The sequence below is a fragment of the Ailuropoda melanoleuca genome, chromosome 14 (genome assembly GCF_002007445.2).
Source record: "Ailuropoda melanoleuca isolate Jingjing chromosome 14, ASM200744v2, whole genome shotgun sequence".
NCBI classification, from domain to species: Eukaryota; Metazoa; Chordata; class Mammalia; order Carnivora; family Ursidae; genus Ailuropoda; species Ailuropoda melanoleuca.
In genome coordinates, this window is record NC_048231.1 from 50,808,860 (window position 1) to 50,824,945 (window position 16,086).

The following is a 16,086-nucleotide window of genomic DNA, read 5'->3' on the forward strand; positions in this document are numbered from 1 at the left end:
ATTGCCCTCAATCTAGACTAAACACGCTGAAGCTCATGCTCTGGTCAGGAGAGTGATTAAGAGATATTTTGAGAATTCAAAATTTTATAAGTCATAGAACACACGGTATGAAGATAATTGTTGGTAACGTCCTTTAGCTCTCTGTGTTAGCAAAAGGACCTGAACATCAATGAAGAGTGTCACTGCACGTAATCAGATCTATAATTTTCACCTTTGAAACTGAACTTGTTAATGATGTTCATTAATCAACCACATTCTTCCTCTAGTTGGTTTCTCCCTTCACATAATGATTTATCATTTCAGTTAGCAACTTATAACTTCAGTTAAATTTTGCCATCCCTGTTGTTCTTTATATCAGTTGTCGATCAAAAAAAAATAAAAAGGCACATAGAACAAGAACCGTTAATGTATGCTGTATTCCTTTGCTAAAACATTGCCGGGGCCTCTGTGCCTGGCAGGCTTCTCTTTGGGAGTAATCACTAATAACCTGGGGTCAGCTGTGGGCAAGAGAGGGACACTTCAGGCTGACTATGGAGTGACAGAGCCTGGACCTAACCATTGCGATACTGACAAGTATGGCCCTACTTGAGGGGACACTCAATAAACTAGACGTGGTGAAATTCCAGGTTTAAAAAAATCAGTGTTAGAATTTAGGGAGAAGTTTGGGGACAAGAGTTAGAAGCTGTCTGGAGATCCAAATGGATGGGTCATTTAAGTCCAGGCACCAGCAGAGCAATTAGGACACAGAAAATTAAATTGTTCTTGAAGTGAAGCCAGTGGAGCTCAGGCACCTGAGCAATTTCCTGACGAGGAGTGAAAGTGGGTTGGCCCGGCCCTCGGGAGCGAGCTGTGGCATGACCGTGACGGGGCTTGTAGGCTTCTGTGCGCTCCTCCGAAGGTGTCAGACGCAGGCTGGGGTGGGGGCGGCAGGGCTGTGGGGCAGGTCTGTTAGATGTGTCAGGAGGGCTCTGGTATTTACTGCAGACAAATGCAGCAGAACGTTATCATAACTGTAGCCTGACGTCAAGACCAAGTGGGGTCACCATTCTGTGCATTGGACATGGGGCAGCTCAAAAGCTACAGGGCATCAGAAACCGTTTACGTTTGGATTCTCTTTCTTAAATACAGGTTATAAAGGTGTGTGTGTATGTGTGTGTGTGTTGGGGCAGGAGGAAAGGATATAGAGGGGAGATAGACTATCTTCTTATTCTCTGATTATAGTGGATTGATAAGTATTACTCCCTCTCAAACTGAGCATAAGGAAATCCATAGCCCAATGGTGCTACAGAACCCTAGAGCCTGTTCTCACACGATCTCCACGTTTCCTGGCTTTGTTACCTGGGTTGGACTCAGAAGCAGGGGAACCCAAGCACTCAGGGCACATTCCATCAGGAAGTCACCTTAGGAAGGAAGGCCTTGCTGGTGTGGGCTGGCTTCCTTCCCCAGAACCCATCCACAAAGATGAGCGTTGCGGGGGGGCAGCCTTGTGCGCTCTCTTACACTGGGGGAAGAGCAGGAAGATGATTAATGTGAAATCTTATCAGTGAAAACACTCTAAAAGATGTTACTACCTGAGGCTAGTCTAGAGTCCAGAGATCTCAAACCTGAATTAGAGAGACCGACAGGAGTCAACAGTATTCTACGTGCAGAAAGCAGGGACAGGCTCTAGTTATAACTTGGAGACACGCTTAATCCACACCACCTGGCAACATCACCAACAAGCTCAGTGAAGCTTAAGTTACTGGGTGTTTCCAAATAGGAACCACCTACTCAAAAATACCTTGTGGGCCGGCTTCACTATTTGAGGGCATCATAGGTACTAATGAGAATGTGGGCAGAGAGGAAGCATGGGCAAGGAGTCTATTGTCCTTTCTGGTGTAAGACAATACCTATAGCCAGAAACAGGAGATAAAGGATTTTAAAATGTGGTCCTTTAAATGTCTTTTGCTTGGTTTATCTTAAAAGAGAATTAGAAATCACAAATTGGTGACTAGATACTCATTTTATTTGGCCAAAATTTAAATTTAAAGATGGATTATTTGCCAATAATAAAAAAAAAAGAGAGAAGATTTAATGAAAGAAATGAAGACTTCTTGCTTCCCTGGGGGTGGAAAGGGCAGAAAGATCTGTGTCACTGAGGTATACTTGACTGAACCTAAAAGGCAGGTGCCTTCCCAAGACATACTCTGCACCAAGGGCCTCACCTTTACTCACCTGGGTCATCTTTACAGGCCCTACAGGCAGTGCTGATTGTGACCTTTAGGCTGTACTTACTGTGACCTTTAAGACCAGAGCTCTGAGTCAACCCTAACTTGACAAATTATAAAAGAAACATCTTGAGTATTGTATCTACAAAACTATACAAACCACCAGATGAAATTTCAACTAAGCTATTCTCAGCAAAGACACCCTCGTGCATTTCCAAGTGTCCCCTAAGGGGGCAATACTACTCCCAGATGACAGCCACTGAGTTAAGAATTTCGGTGAATGCTATGTCAGCACTTCATTTTCAAAATCTTACTATATTTCTGAGATTTCCCCTCCCTTCCCTTTTAGTAAAGGTTAAGGCCATACCTACGAATTAGGCACTGATAACTGACCTATTCTCTTTGAGGAGTGGCCAATTTCTTCAGTGACTGAGTGCTGACTCCAAACCTACCACCCAGGCTTTTAGGCAAGTCAGAAAAAAATAAAGGCCATTTTGATAGTTTCCAGGAACTATATACTTCCACTAAGCTGTTCAGTAAATGATTTTGTTTCTGTTAATGTTTTCTTACTGAAATAAGGACAGTGAACCAATGTTTATCATACGCTCCTATCAGACGCACAGTCAAAGGCACAATTCTATACAAGGATGCAGTGGGAGAGCTATCAGCAGCCAAAGGGCTGGAGATTAGAAAACCCAAATCAATTTCAAAGAGCCCTGGCAGACCTACCGAAGACAGGAGTCTGAACATTTCCATTGTAAACCCACTGAAAGGAAGACTAACAAACTGGATATTTTAATTTATTTAGGACCCATGCTCATGGTATCAAAGAAATTTATCCTGAAGCTGTTTATTCATATTTTTAATATAATTTTTATCCCAATTGTTGTTGGTTGTGAAAACAATCTAAAGGAGTACATGCTTTATAAAAAAATATTTTAGAGGTAGTTTAAAAATAAATAATAATTTAAGTAAATGATAGTTATGAACTCATTTCCTTTTAATTAAGCTGTATCTGAATTTAAAAATATCTTTACTCATTTAAATTATTTTAATATGTCAAATTAACAATGTAAATAATTATTATTCTCACTACTAAAAGTAGGGAATCTGTCCACCAGAATGCCCACACTACAGAAAATGTAAAAAATATCTTATGCTATTATAAAACTTACATCTCCCAAATAAATAAGAAGCCAAAGCAATTCAAAGTCCAGTGTTGCACGGAAGGGCTTGCATTAAATAAGAGTTTTTGTCTCTAATTGTGAAACACACTACACATCCACTACCACAAAGCACCTTGCAGGGCATGACAGCAGGGTGTCAGAACCGGTTAGAAAAAAACACACCACAGAACTTAATATGTTCTAGTCTAATAGAAAAGACAGATGGGACCCAGGTAACTCAAGAGTCTGCCTGGAAGGAGAGTGTATGTGAGCTCTGCAATGAGAGGTGAGCAAGGAAAGCACCAATCCCAGCATGCAAACTGGAAGGGATTCTGGCATTCAAGCAGGGGCTGCTTCATGTCGCTGAGCAACCAGAGTTAACTTCCAGAAGCCTAGTTCAAGCCTGTGCGTGCACCTGAGCAAGCAAATGGGCTATTCTTAGATACGACAACCAGGGCTACATTTTTTGCCCATTTTCTGCTTTGTGTTGTTTTCACAAACAAATAGAAATATGTTGAATTTAATAAGTCAGTCAAGTTTTGCTTGTTGCAGTACAACCCATAAAAATAGCTCCACTTTCATTCTCCCACAGCAGTGCCGATAGGGAAGCAGTGTATATAAGAATAACAGCAACAAAAACTACCTCCAATGGATCTGGGGAAGCCCTGGGCACTTTCAAAGACACACTGTGAGGGGACCGGGCAAAACCAGCCTTTTCCTATTCACCTCCATACACCAGTTCATGCAGTGTTGCACCTGAGGTCTGCCCGAGAGAGAGAGAGAGAGAGAGAGAGAGAAGTATTCCTCTTCTCATTATCTTAGTAGTCCCTCTCTATTCTTTTTTAAATTTAACTTTATGTGATTTTCTATAAATGAATCTAAGTCAAAGATTCCAGATATAACTCCTTTCCTTGTTAAAAAAGAAATTTAGACTTATGTTAGAAGAACTGGGTCAGGAATCTTGACCAAAGAAGTCAAGTTAGACAATGGTATACTTGAAAATAAAATATATATATATTCTATTACCCCCCACAGAACACGGACGGCCTGGGTGGGACTGACCTGGGAGTATCCATGCACACCATCTGGGGACATCAGCTGTGGGGAACTGTCAATTTTAGTGGTAAATATGCAACTCCTTCTTAACCCCCTTCTAGGTACTGTCAAACTTGAGCTTCAGAGGTAAGAGAAGTTTTAAGAAGGACAAGTTTTAGGAAGCTATGCAAATGGGTATAGGATATAAAAGGAGCTGTGTGGGAAAGTCCAGGCATCAGAAATACCAATCGGCAGAACAATTACCCCGAGATGGCTGGTAAGCACCCTGCTCAACTGTGCAGTTTCAGGGCTGGTGCCTGGTGGCAAGGCGGGAGGGTCCACACTCCAGATGGCTCTGCAGGCTGACCCAGACCTGCGGGAGTTGAGGGAGTTGGCCGAGCAGGAGCCAAGGCAGGTGCAGGGAGTCCAAACAGAGGCACAACACTATTCAGCTCTCCGAAGAGTGATGTTGGCCTTTTGGTCTGACCCCAGAGGCAGACCACTCAGCCCCTTACTGGGTCTGGGTCTCACAGGTTTGGATACACAAAGTATTTGTGTTGAATGTCAAGACCAAGAGCACTCAGGAGAATCAGGGGCTTAGAGAGAAATCCCCAAGAGCGGTCGTACTGATGCCCCAGGACGGTGGCTTACGTCTCTGTAAGCCATACTGCAGCCCTCCTCTTCACAGAGCAGGCGCCTGAGCAGACTCAGCTCATATTCTAAAGTAGCAGACTATGTATATTATTAATACAGTTAATATTTATGGGGGCTAGCACTTCGACGGTAAGAACTCGTTTTCTTCTTCTAACATTCTTACGAGGTAAGTACTGTTGTTATGCCCTTGGTATATATAGCTGCAGAGACCGAGGGACACAAAGCCACGCAGCCTGCCCGTGGTCACGCAGCTTGTAAGCCACAGAGCCCAGGAGTGCATGCAGGCAGTTGTCTCCAGAGTCTGTCTCCGAGGAGGAAAGGCGGGAGCACAACACTCCCTTGCTTCCCGGCTCACTGTCAAACGTAGCAACGTTCTCTCAGCCACTAAAGCAGACAAGGATACGGCACCCTCACTGCCGTGAGTTACCCGAAGTAAACGTAACAGCTGAAAAAATGACATGAAATACGCGTTCCTGGAAGGATTTACAAAACACTTCTGTGAAGGCAGGAGTGGAAGAAGCTTTTATTTAGCTCTCTTCCTGTGATGGCTCAAAAAGAAGACTCAAACCCGATGGCCACGTTTCGGGTATTTGCAGACTTACAGCAACGGTTAGCTGCCGCAAGCTGACGGCAATGCCGTTTCCAATGAATCCATCCAGACAGTACCTGGGTATTCACAGAGCAAGAGGGGTCTCTGAGTTTAGCACCCTGGCCGTGCACGGTGGAGCAGAGTGGTTAACTATCAGACAGACCTGACTTACGCGAGGCTCTGCCCCGTACTACCTCTGTCATCTTGAGCAACTTTCCAAACTCCTGGGCCGCTGTGCTATTATTTATCAAGCACCAGCTACATGTACGAGTTATCTTAATCTTCGTGGTCCCCTAGGAAGTACACAGTAGCCCCATCCGCACATTTCCCATTGTAAACTGAGTTCGGAGAGGGTCGGTAACTCATCCAATTTTACTCTGCTACCAAGTCGGAGCTGGGATTCAAACCAGGTCCGTAGGATTCTACAGCTCAAGTGCTACCCCTGACCATCTTCTGACACCTTCCTCCTATAAAATGGAAATCAACTACATCTTGGTGCCTGTGTTCCCCATCCTCCCATTTAAAATAAAATCTTCCTTACAAACAGCTCCCAAAGAGAGCTGTTTATTACTAGAACATAAGAGAACACAGTCAACCCATTAATTAGGCTGAGTCCAGAAACAGCAGCTAATATAGGGGCTATGAGGATAAAGGAGCTATTAGGATAATCACATAAAGTCTGGGTTAGAGGAGGCCTTAGTTTGTTTAACTTAACCTCTGTACCACAAACCTATCCAGTTGCCATCTAGAAAACAGAAGGACATTAGCTGACTGATAGATTAGGATGACATGTCCATAGTTATCTGTGTACCCAGCTACCCTGCTTCCTGCATGCCAGAGCATGTGCCAGAGCAGAAAAACTCAGCGTCTGCTTATTTATATGGCTGCCTACCAAGTGCACATATTCTAAATAATAATCACACAGCAATGTCTACGTACGACTCTCTCAATGTGGTTTCACAAAATGTGATTTTGAAACAAGACTTTGAATAGAGCACCCACACTTAAGACATCTTCCGAATTCAGCTCACACTGAGCTATCGTGGAAAAAAATTCCTATCGCATATGTAAACAGGTATAGCAGGAGAACTATAGATAATGTCAACTTGCCTCCAGCCACATCCTGCAGGCATCTCTTTGAAAACTGGGCTTTCATCAAATTTTCTCTCTTATCTTTTTTGTTTCATGATGTCTTCAGAAATACTTCCTATTTTTATTGAGTTTTTTCCCTTGGTATCAGTATTGTTAGAATAGAATAGAATAGGTTCTAAATATTTAATGACATGTGCTGCATTTGCAAAATGTATACTTGTTACAATATGTCCTGGAAAGGAGGTAGAGGTCTCGTGCTTCAGGATTAAAATAGTCACATTTACCTATAACAGGTGTTCACGTTGTTGAACAGCTAACATTTGCTGTTTTGACCAAGAATGCATATCTCTTTAATTATTTTCATATAGCCACAACTTCTCTAATTTCTGTTTACCACAGTAGCTAAAACAGAAATAGTATTGTAATTAATACAAATGTCCTCAAATTTCTAAAAGATCTATAGCGATTTTAGAAACAATGGTAAATATAATTAATCAGAGTAAAATTGATGGCGCTTGTATGCTAAATTCTGTCAAACATGTTATTGAGATAAATTATTCCTTATGAAAAATGTTGAAATGAAGGTATTTTCATTTTCACAAATATATTTAATTATACATGGATGAAAAATGATAAACACTAAGTATCTCCTGCTCAACTTATTTTATATTAATTTTGAGAATACAACTGACCCTTGAACAGCATAGGTTTGAATTGCGTGGGTCTATTTCTACACGTTTGTTTTTTTAAATATAATACAGTAGCGTAAATTTATTTTTCTTATGATTTTCTTAATAACATTCTTTTCTCTAGCTTACTTTACTTTAAGAATACATTATATAAAACATACAACACACAAAATATGTGTTAATTGACTGTGTTATCAATTGACAGTAGTCTATCAGTAGTTGAGTTTTGGGAGAGCCCTTATACTTGGATGTTTGACTGCATGGGGGGGCTCAGTGCCCCTCACCCCCACATTGTTCAAGAGTCAGCTGTAATTGTCATATGACTCTATGAAACTTTAATTTCATATCCATCTTATGCCCTTTCTTAACATTTGCTGCATCAAAACATGCACCCTCAAAAGAACAAATATTTTGGGGAAAGAGAAAATAATAATAAGTTGCTTTCCTTATCAGATAAAATTAAATGTAAAGGTTTTGTAACAGTTTTTTTTTTTTTAAAGATTTTATTTATTTATTTGACAGAGATAGAGACAGCCAGCGAGAGAGGGAACACAAGCAGGGGGAGTGGGAGAGGAAGAAGCAGGCTCATAGCAGAAGAGCCTGATGTGGGGCTCGATCCCACAACGCCGGGATCACGCCCTGAGCCGAAGGCAGACGCTTAACCACTGTGCCACCCAGGCGCCCCTGTAACAGTTTTTAAGGAAAAGGTGGTTTCATATCATATTAGTCCAAGCAAGGCTCAAATGGATTAATATTCATCAAGAAATTAACAACTAGTCATTCATTTGTGCTAGGTCTGTAAAACATTATAGCCAAACGAAAGTGAGGGTTATCTCTGTTTTTAGTCATTATTCCCTTGATGTCAGAGAATTCCATGAGTCAGCATGAGTTGGGCAGATTTTACCTATTCTAACTGGAGGCCTACCTTCAGCAACTACTTTTTATAGAAGGCCAGTCCTTCAGAAAGCAACATGATCTTAGCTAAGCTAATAATTGGCAATGCCTCCCAACTAAATTTGCTGTCCCCCCGACTCCCAGAAGCTCAGGCCCATCTGGCCCAGCATGTTGACAAACACAGATGGTTAACTAGTGACTTTCCCTCAGCAGGACAGACTTCCAATCATATTTCCAGAAATACTGATGAGCGCGTTCCACCACACTTTCTCCTGGGCCCAGTCGGTCTTTATGACCAGTGCCGCATAGTCCTGTTGGCTGACGCCAAGTGCTGTGGGCAGAAGCACTGGGAACTAACTAGCCTGTGCAGGAAGAGAACTGGAATCCAATTAGCATCAGGCTTTCACCAGCAAAAATGACTAATGACATACTGAAGCCCACGCCTGGGGCAGTTCTTTTCCTTCCCTCTCTCTCCTTTACTGTTTCCATTTTCCTTCCTGCTCCCTCCTTTTAATTGAGGGCCTCCTGTCTGATGGGGGGAAACAGGGCTAAAAGATAAGCCATTCACTGAGTCACACTTCTAGACCTGAGCCGACCGAACCCAGACAGTCTTTGGAAGGACTAGAGGCTATGTTCAAACAATGAAATACAGCAATGAGCAGCCCACTGCACTTCCAGAATCGCACACATACAGTGTCGTCAGAGGCTGCGGCGTAGAGAAAACCTGGGAAGTGGGAGAGACTTCAGAGATCATCTAGTATAATTTTCTCAACTTACAAATGAGGACACTAAGGCCCAGAGAAGTTTAGAACCACAAACGTAGTTAAAATACAGGTCTAGAAATCTAAAGTCAGTATTCTCCTGGGGATGGTGGGAGGTGAGCAAAGTGGGGGCAGGGGGGTCAAAAGGTGGTGAGGGAGTAACTAAATTCATTGTGGTGATCAGCTCACAATATATACAAATACTGAATCATGGTGTCGTACACCTGAAATTAATGTAATGTTATACGGCAGTTAGGCCTCAATAAAAAAATCAATTCAGTGTTCTTCTAACCAAACAATGTGGCTTATTACATATCAATGATACTCCTGCAACTTATCCATGTTTATGACTTAAAAATACAGCTTTTAAAATTTAGACTAAAATTTTGGAGAAAAACCCAAACAATCAGAATTTTTAAGAATTGCTTGAATATGAAAGTTTGTACCACATGACTGTTCAGGTCTAAATTTTACAAGTTTTGTATTTATAGGCATGATATATTGGCAAATTTACCTTCCGGAGAGCATAGTCTGTATTTCAGAAAAAGCAAATACAAAAGTGGTATGTGCTGTGGAAACAACCCTTTTCAGATTAGTACCTAGGAAATAATCATGTAAATTTGTTATGAGTTATTGGTATTTAGTCTAATGTTGTATCAAGACCATATGTTACCATAGGCAAGTTCTTCAAATGCATAATTTATAACATAACCTCCATGACTACCTGAGAGACCTAGGTAGAATAATGAATTAACCCAGCAAAAATAGACCCCTGGAGGATGAAATGACATTAGGTAAGGTCACAAGGGCAACTGGATTAGTAGTCTCAGGCTATTCCTCATAGAGAGTTTGCCAGATGACACAAAAATCCAACACATTCCCTCAACTAAAAATAAATCTCTTCAAAATGTTTAGTTTGAATACCCAAACATGGAAAGGCCTAGTGTTGCTTTAAATTTATACTGATCGATATTAGAAAAACACAGACCAACCAGTAGCAGAGAGAAGCTATCTGCATAAACACTAGGGTGGGGAGCAATGCAGGGCATCCAGGAGAAAAATGCCCAGGGGTGATGGAGAAGTAAGAGAAGAAGAAATAAAAAAAGAAACATGGAGGGGGCAAGAACTAAAGAGATAAATAGCCAGAGAAGAAGAAAAGAGGGATAAAGAAAAAGTTACAGATAAGTAAAACAAAAAGAAAAAAAAAGAATTAAAAATGAAGAGAGTTCCATTATATGACTAATAGGTCATGGGATCTCTTGTACAGCCTGGTGACCATAGTTAACAACACTGGGTTGCACGTTTAAAAGTTGCTAAGAGAGTAGGTCTTTTTTTTTTTTTAAGATTTTATTTATGTGACAGAGAGATCGAGCACAAGTGGGGGTGGGAAGGGGCAGAGGGAGAAGGAGCAGCAGACTCCCCAGGAGCTGAGCAGGGAGCCTGACGTGGGACTCAAGCCCAGGACTCCAGGCTCATGACCTGAGACGAAGGCAGATGCTTGACTGACTGAGACACCCAGTGCCCCACTAAAAGAGTAGATCTTAAAATCTCTCATCAGAAGGAAAAAAATGGAAAGAAAAATAAGGAGAGAAATTGAATGGTAGAGAAAGAAAGGAAAGGAGGATGTAGAGCATGTGGGAAGGAAGAGCTCCAACGATGGGGGCCCATTAGTACCATGTGCGGCTGGGACAGAGCAAAGGTTTGTCCTGGGGCCCAAGCAGAACAATACACAGAAGATGAAGGACAAGGCAAGAAGAGATGCATATGTAGGTATATGTATGTGGATATGAACTCACACTCTAAATACTGTGTTACCCGAGGTTTTGTCTTCCTCCTTGACTTCCTTCTCACTCTGCGGTGATGCTGAGAGACCTCATCCAAACCCAGGGCTTCAGCTCCGCCTAGGCTGATGACTTAGACTGTGGAAAGTGTTATTCTGGGTCCACACCAGCACATCCAACTGCCCAGGGAAGTTTCCACTGAACTTCACAGGAATAGTGAACTGAAAAAGTGCAACGCCTACCTCCCCAGTCTTCACTCTCCACATATGTTCTTCTTTCCACATTGCACATTTTCTGAATGGTAGCATCTCCACTAAGTTGTCCAAGCCAGGAATTAGGCTCTTTCTATGTTGCTCCTTCTCCCTGCGCCACTAAACTGGGCCTCCAAATGGCCACTAAAACTTACCTCCTAATATTTCTAAAGCTTCCCCCTCTTCACCCAACTGCTCCTCCTGACTTGAGTTCTTTTCCCTCCTCACTGTGCTCGATCCTAACATCAGCGTGATCCGAGATTAGAATGACATCCCATTACTACCTGCTTAAAGGCCATCGGTGGATCTTTGGACCAAGTCCATCCTTCTCAGATGACAGACAAGACCTTCAAGACCTTGCTTTGCTGATGTCTCCATCCTTACCTCCATCCATGACTTTACTCCCACTCTGTTATTGTTTTTAAACCACAGAGAAAAGGATTAAGATCTGAGTATTATTTCTTTTTGGGAAAATTTAAGCTATCACTTACTATCTATATTTCCATGTTGATAATTTTTATAGAAATTGAACACTGTACCATTACCTAAGTTTCTATTCATTTCTACAACACAAAAGGCACAGTATATTTTTCAAGTGTGGGAGGCGAGGATTGCTTGTTATAGTCGCATTGGGTTTTCTGCTCCCCCAGACCGCCCCTCAGCTAGACAGAGCAGTCTGACAACATCCACCGTGCTTTCTGCTTGTCCCGAGTCATACCGTGGCCTGCGCTCCTGTACGGCTGTTTCTGAGAGTCTCTTTCTCACGGGGTGTTGTGTAGATTAAGCCCCTAGCATGGTGCCTGCACATAACATTGGCTCAGTAAATTTGGTCATCACTGTTATGTTCACTATAATGAGAAGGAAAACTTTCGTTTCTCGTGTCCTCAAGAACATCAAATGCATTAATACACCAGTAATCAGCACTAAAAATTCCCTGGTTAATAAATGTCTTTAGAGGTTCTGCAGAGCTTTATGCACCGACGTGTGGGAAGACGCATCGTCTTACGTTACCTTGGCATGATATGCTTGGCAAACTCATACGACACCACAGTCATTACGCTAAATTTTGTCCCATAACCCTGAACGCTAGATGAGGAAAAATACCAACAATCAGAGTCACAGGTGTGTCTTCAAAACCAATTCCATGACTGAATATTTTCACATGCATGAAGCAACCTGGCAAACAATGGGACGGAACCACATCTCCAGCCACAGCTAGGAGGCTCACCTTTTCTTCATTACCAACACAACTCCGAGAAATATAATAACGAACAGCAAGATGCCAGCAATGACTCCAGCAATTTTGACTGTGTGGTCTGTCTCCTTCTCGGGTTCTGGGACTGGCTTCGGGGTGGCAGCTCCTGAAGGTGGAAGGAAATGGGAAAGGACAGGCGGTGGGTAAGGGAATAACGATGTTACATGTTTAACAATTATGCTGCATTTAACAGAGTAAGAAGACTTATCGGAGCCAGCAGACAGACAAGCTTTTGATTTTTTTCAACAGCTTTCGTATGCACTGAAAGGAGGTAATTGTTCATATTGTTCTTCGATATTTTACGAAACCATAACATAAGTCGGATAGCACACCCATGCCTGACCTTTTCTAAGAGACTCTTCTCAAACAGTTTTTTTATATTTTATTATCTCTATTGGCTCCCTGCTCTTTTTGCCATTTAAAAACTTGCTAACAACACAATAGCTATCCTAAGCCTCTAACCAAATTTGATTTGCTGGAACATTTTCCTCAATTATTTTTCATAAGTGAAGCAGTAATTCCATAACATATTAGCCCAAACACCTGGAAAAGTGCGATAAGCTCATTTACCATGCATTTTACCAGCAATTGTTTTTTAACACAATAGAGATTTTCCCCTGCCTTTGGAAATCTAAATCTAGGTCACATCTGGTAGGCAAAAGACTCCTTCTAAGCAATTTATTCACAAAGTGGGAAGCAGCTGATGATCACACTACTGGCACCCACATTTAATATCTGTTTAAATGAGATAACCAGAGCCTTCAGTGGCTACTGTCTTAGCTCGCCTGCTTCCCCATTTCCAAAACACCGTTTGTCCTGTTTACAGTATAATGTGATGGAATGTCAAATCCATGTCTGATGAAATATCCATTTCCTCTGCTAAATGAGTTCAGGACGAAAAAATATTAGGAATGTAATGTTCAATTCACTAAGCAGAATCCTTTTTTTTTTTTTTTTTAAGGGCTTCTAGCCTCTTGAATCAGAACGTGACAGTGTTGAACATCTGAGCCATCATACCACTGCCCTCACGAGGGGTCAGGAGAGATCATTCCGAAAGTAGGAATTTTATATCCAAATTTCTCGCCTTAGAATTGTCTTGGTTTTCTTGGTAGAAAACATAATTAAAATTTAATATTGATACCAGCCCTTTCTACCCTTTCCTTGGGATTTCCATTCACGCTTCTCCTGATTCTTGGAAAACTTAGCCATCCTTGTGCCTGGTGCATTCTAGACTGGGCTTATCCTCAGATGAATCATCACAGGGAAATGGGGAGTGTCAAGCTCTCACTTTCCATCTGCTTCCATTGGAAACATATAAACTACGTTTCTTTCAAAAGTTATTCCTGTTAAGATTTTACATATGATGCTGCCTGTTGAACCCAGCTGCGGCCATCAGATTGATGAAGCTGGTTAAGACTGGGGAGACACACAAGGCAGAGGATGACTTTGCATCAAAGTGATAATCGTCATGACAGCCTCGTGATGTAAACATCACACCTTATTAAATACAAACCCTTCTGCACAACCTGTTTCAGGTCATTTTTATTTCTGATAACTTCAGGAGGATGTCCTGCTACTTTGAATGAATATCCCTCACACTAGTTATCCAGATAACTTGAAACTGTTAATGTTTACTATTTTTTAGTATATTTACATCTTACGTATACCGCTCCAATATGCCACGGAACGCACAACCAAGTGGTGGAGTTGCAGGCTATTGATACATTAAATAAATTGCTAAGAAAGATCTAAAGATAAAATGTGTGTTATAACAAGATGAAAAATTTTAAAAAATCCATATAAAAATAAACATTTAAAATTCACAAAAGCGGGAGCCTGGGTGGCTCAGTTGGTTAAATGTCTGCCTTCGGCTCAGGTCATAATCCTGGGTCTTGGGATCAAGTCCCACATCTGGCTCCTTGCTCAGTAGGAAGCCTGCTTCTCCCTGTGCCTGCCACTCCCCTTGCTTGTGCTCAATCTCTCTCTTTCTCTGTCAAAATAAATAAATAAAATCTTTAAAAAAATAAATAAAATTCACAAAAGTGAAAAAGGGGGCAATGTTTTCCAATTTTGATTTCTTTTGTTCAATTAAAAAAACTTAATTTTAAAAAAATAAAATGAAATTGGTTTCATTCTCCCAAATGTTGGCATATTGGGAACCATTCCATTGATCTCACCAGTTAGTAGATTTCATGTGGCCCAAATAAATTTTCTAAATAACTGATTCACTGAGTTTCTTTGTAACTCAATTATGCCAACACTTGGGAAAGAAATATAGAAAATACTTTACTTAGCCTAAAATACTGAAATATAAAAAACAACACGGATACAACTTATACATCGTAAACCCTCAGTATGGGAGAGTTTGTCTTGTTAAAGGTCATGAATGCTTCTGTTAACTAAACAACTGGTGATGTTTCACTTTAGCCAAAATTTTGCCTGCGCTCCATGAGAACAGGTGAATCCTCTACACATCTTTGAGTCAGGAAAAGAGACCCCCTCCAAGCTGAGCCTTTCATTCCTTTGGGAAGCAGACAAGTACATTGTTATGCAGCCAGCATAAGGGCAGTATTATCATTCTTTAGCACTTACTTTTAACTCATTTCACATTGCAGGTCAAGAAAATGAAATGTTCTATCTCTGCAGGACACAGTTGCAAGGTGATTATGGTGGCAATCATGCAGAACGGGAGAGCAGCTCAGAAAGGGAGACAAGGGTGGCCCTGAGCTGTTGGTGAGCAGCCCTCCCTTTGCCTGCAGCAGGGCCACCAAATCATGGTGACAGCGCCAGAACGCCAGAAGGAAGGGATTGATTGGAATGTCCCGGTTTAGCATCAACACAAACACAATAAGTCACCCCCCTGAGATGATCTCATGGAGGTGTGCGTCATTAATTCCAAGTTCACTCTGCGTACCAGCCATTCCTGCCTTTGCCTGCCCTGCCCCTCCAGCCTTTCCTGAAATGTCTATCTTTATGACCCCCTTCCACAGGATGCTCTTTTCTCCACTTTGGTTTTTTTGGAAACATGCGGTTGTGAGCTGTCAGTCAGCCTGGGACAGATGATAATTTGTGACAGAATGTGGTTGCAACTGATAGCTTGTCCCCCCCCAACCCAAATCTATGAATTTAACAGTATAATTTACAAACTGCTTGGCGAAAGAGTTGTTTTCATAATATTTTCTCCTCTGTCTTGTTATTTTCTTGCCAGGTTTCTGATGGTATGAACTTTTATTCCTTTTTTTGGGGTACAAATTCTAATTCTTTGTGGAAAGGCATTTTTCCCTCTTCTCCTGTGCATTCTGTTTAGAGTTTACTGCATGTTTAGATCTTTTTAAAGGGAATATATTCAAATGTATGCATTTAATAGGGGGCATTATCTAGGCTTGAACACATTCGTAAAAATGATGAATAAGCTAAATATTTCGTAGATGGAGGGTGACAGGCTGCTGAAATGCAGAGCATAACCTTCACAGATGCCTCCTCTACTGACTCCTAATGGTGGCTATGGGTGTTTTGTCTAACGACCAAGAAAATTAGAAAGGGTGGTGTTGCAGTGAACTTGCATTAGGTACGGTTACAGACATAACATGTCATGTGAAAAATCTCAAAAGAAAGGGAATGATTTTATACAATGCTGTGTTTAGTTGGTTTTCAACTTAGCAGGAAAGAGTGAGTCTTGGCCCAGTGTTCGATGTTAAATTAAATAACAGCA

At 41.4% G+C, this 16,086-nt stretch overlaps 1 protein-coding gene across 6 annotated transcripts in view; it reads right to left on the reverse strand.

Moving 5' to 3' along the window:
- The window catches only part of PTPRM (protein tyrosine phosphatase receptor type M), a 784,719-nt gene that overhangs the window by 204,012 nt on the left and 564,621 nt on the right, over positions 1-16,086 (reverse strand). For all 6 annotated transcript variants that reach the window (XM_019797919.2, XM_011222861.3, XM_034642281.1 and 3 more), the window contains one exon: positions 12,348-12,480. In XM_019797919.2, the coding sequence (XP_019653478.1) occupies positions 12,348-12,480 (133 nt within the window). The remainder of the gene's footprint in view (positions 1-12,347; positions 12,481-16,086) is intronic.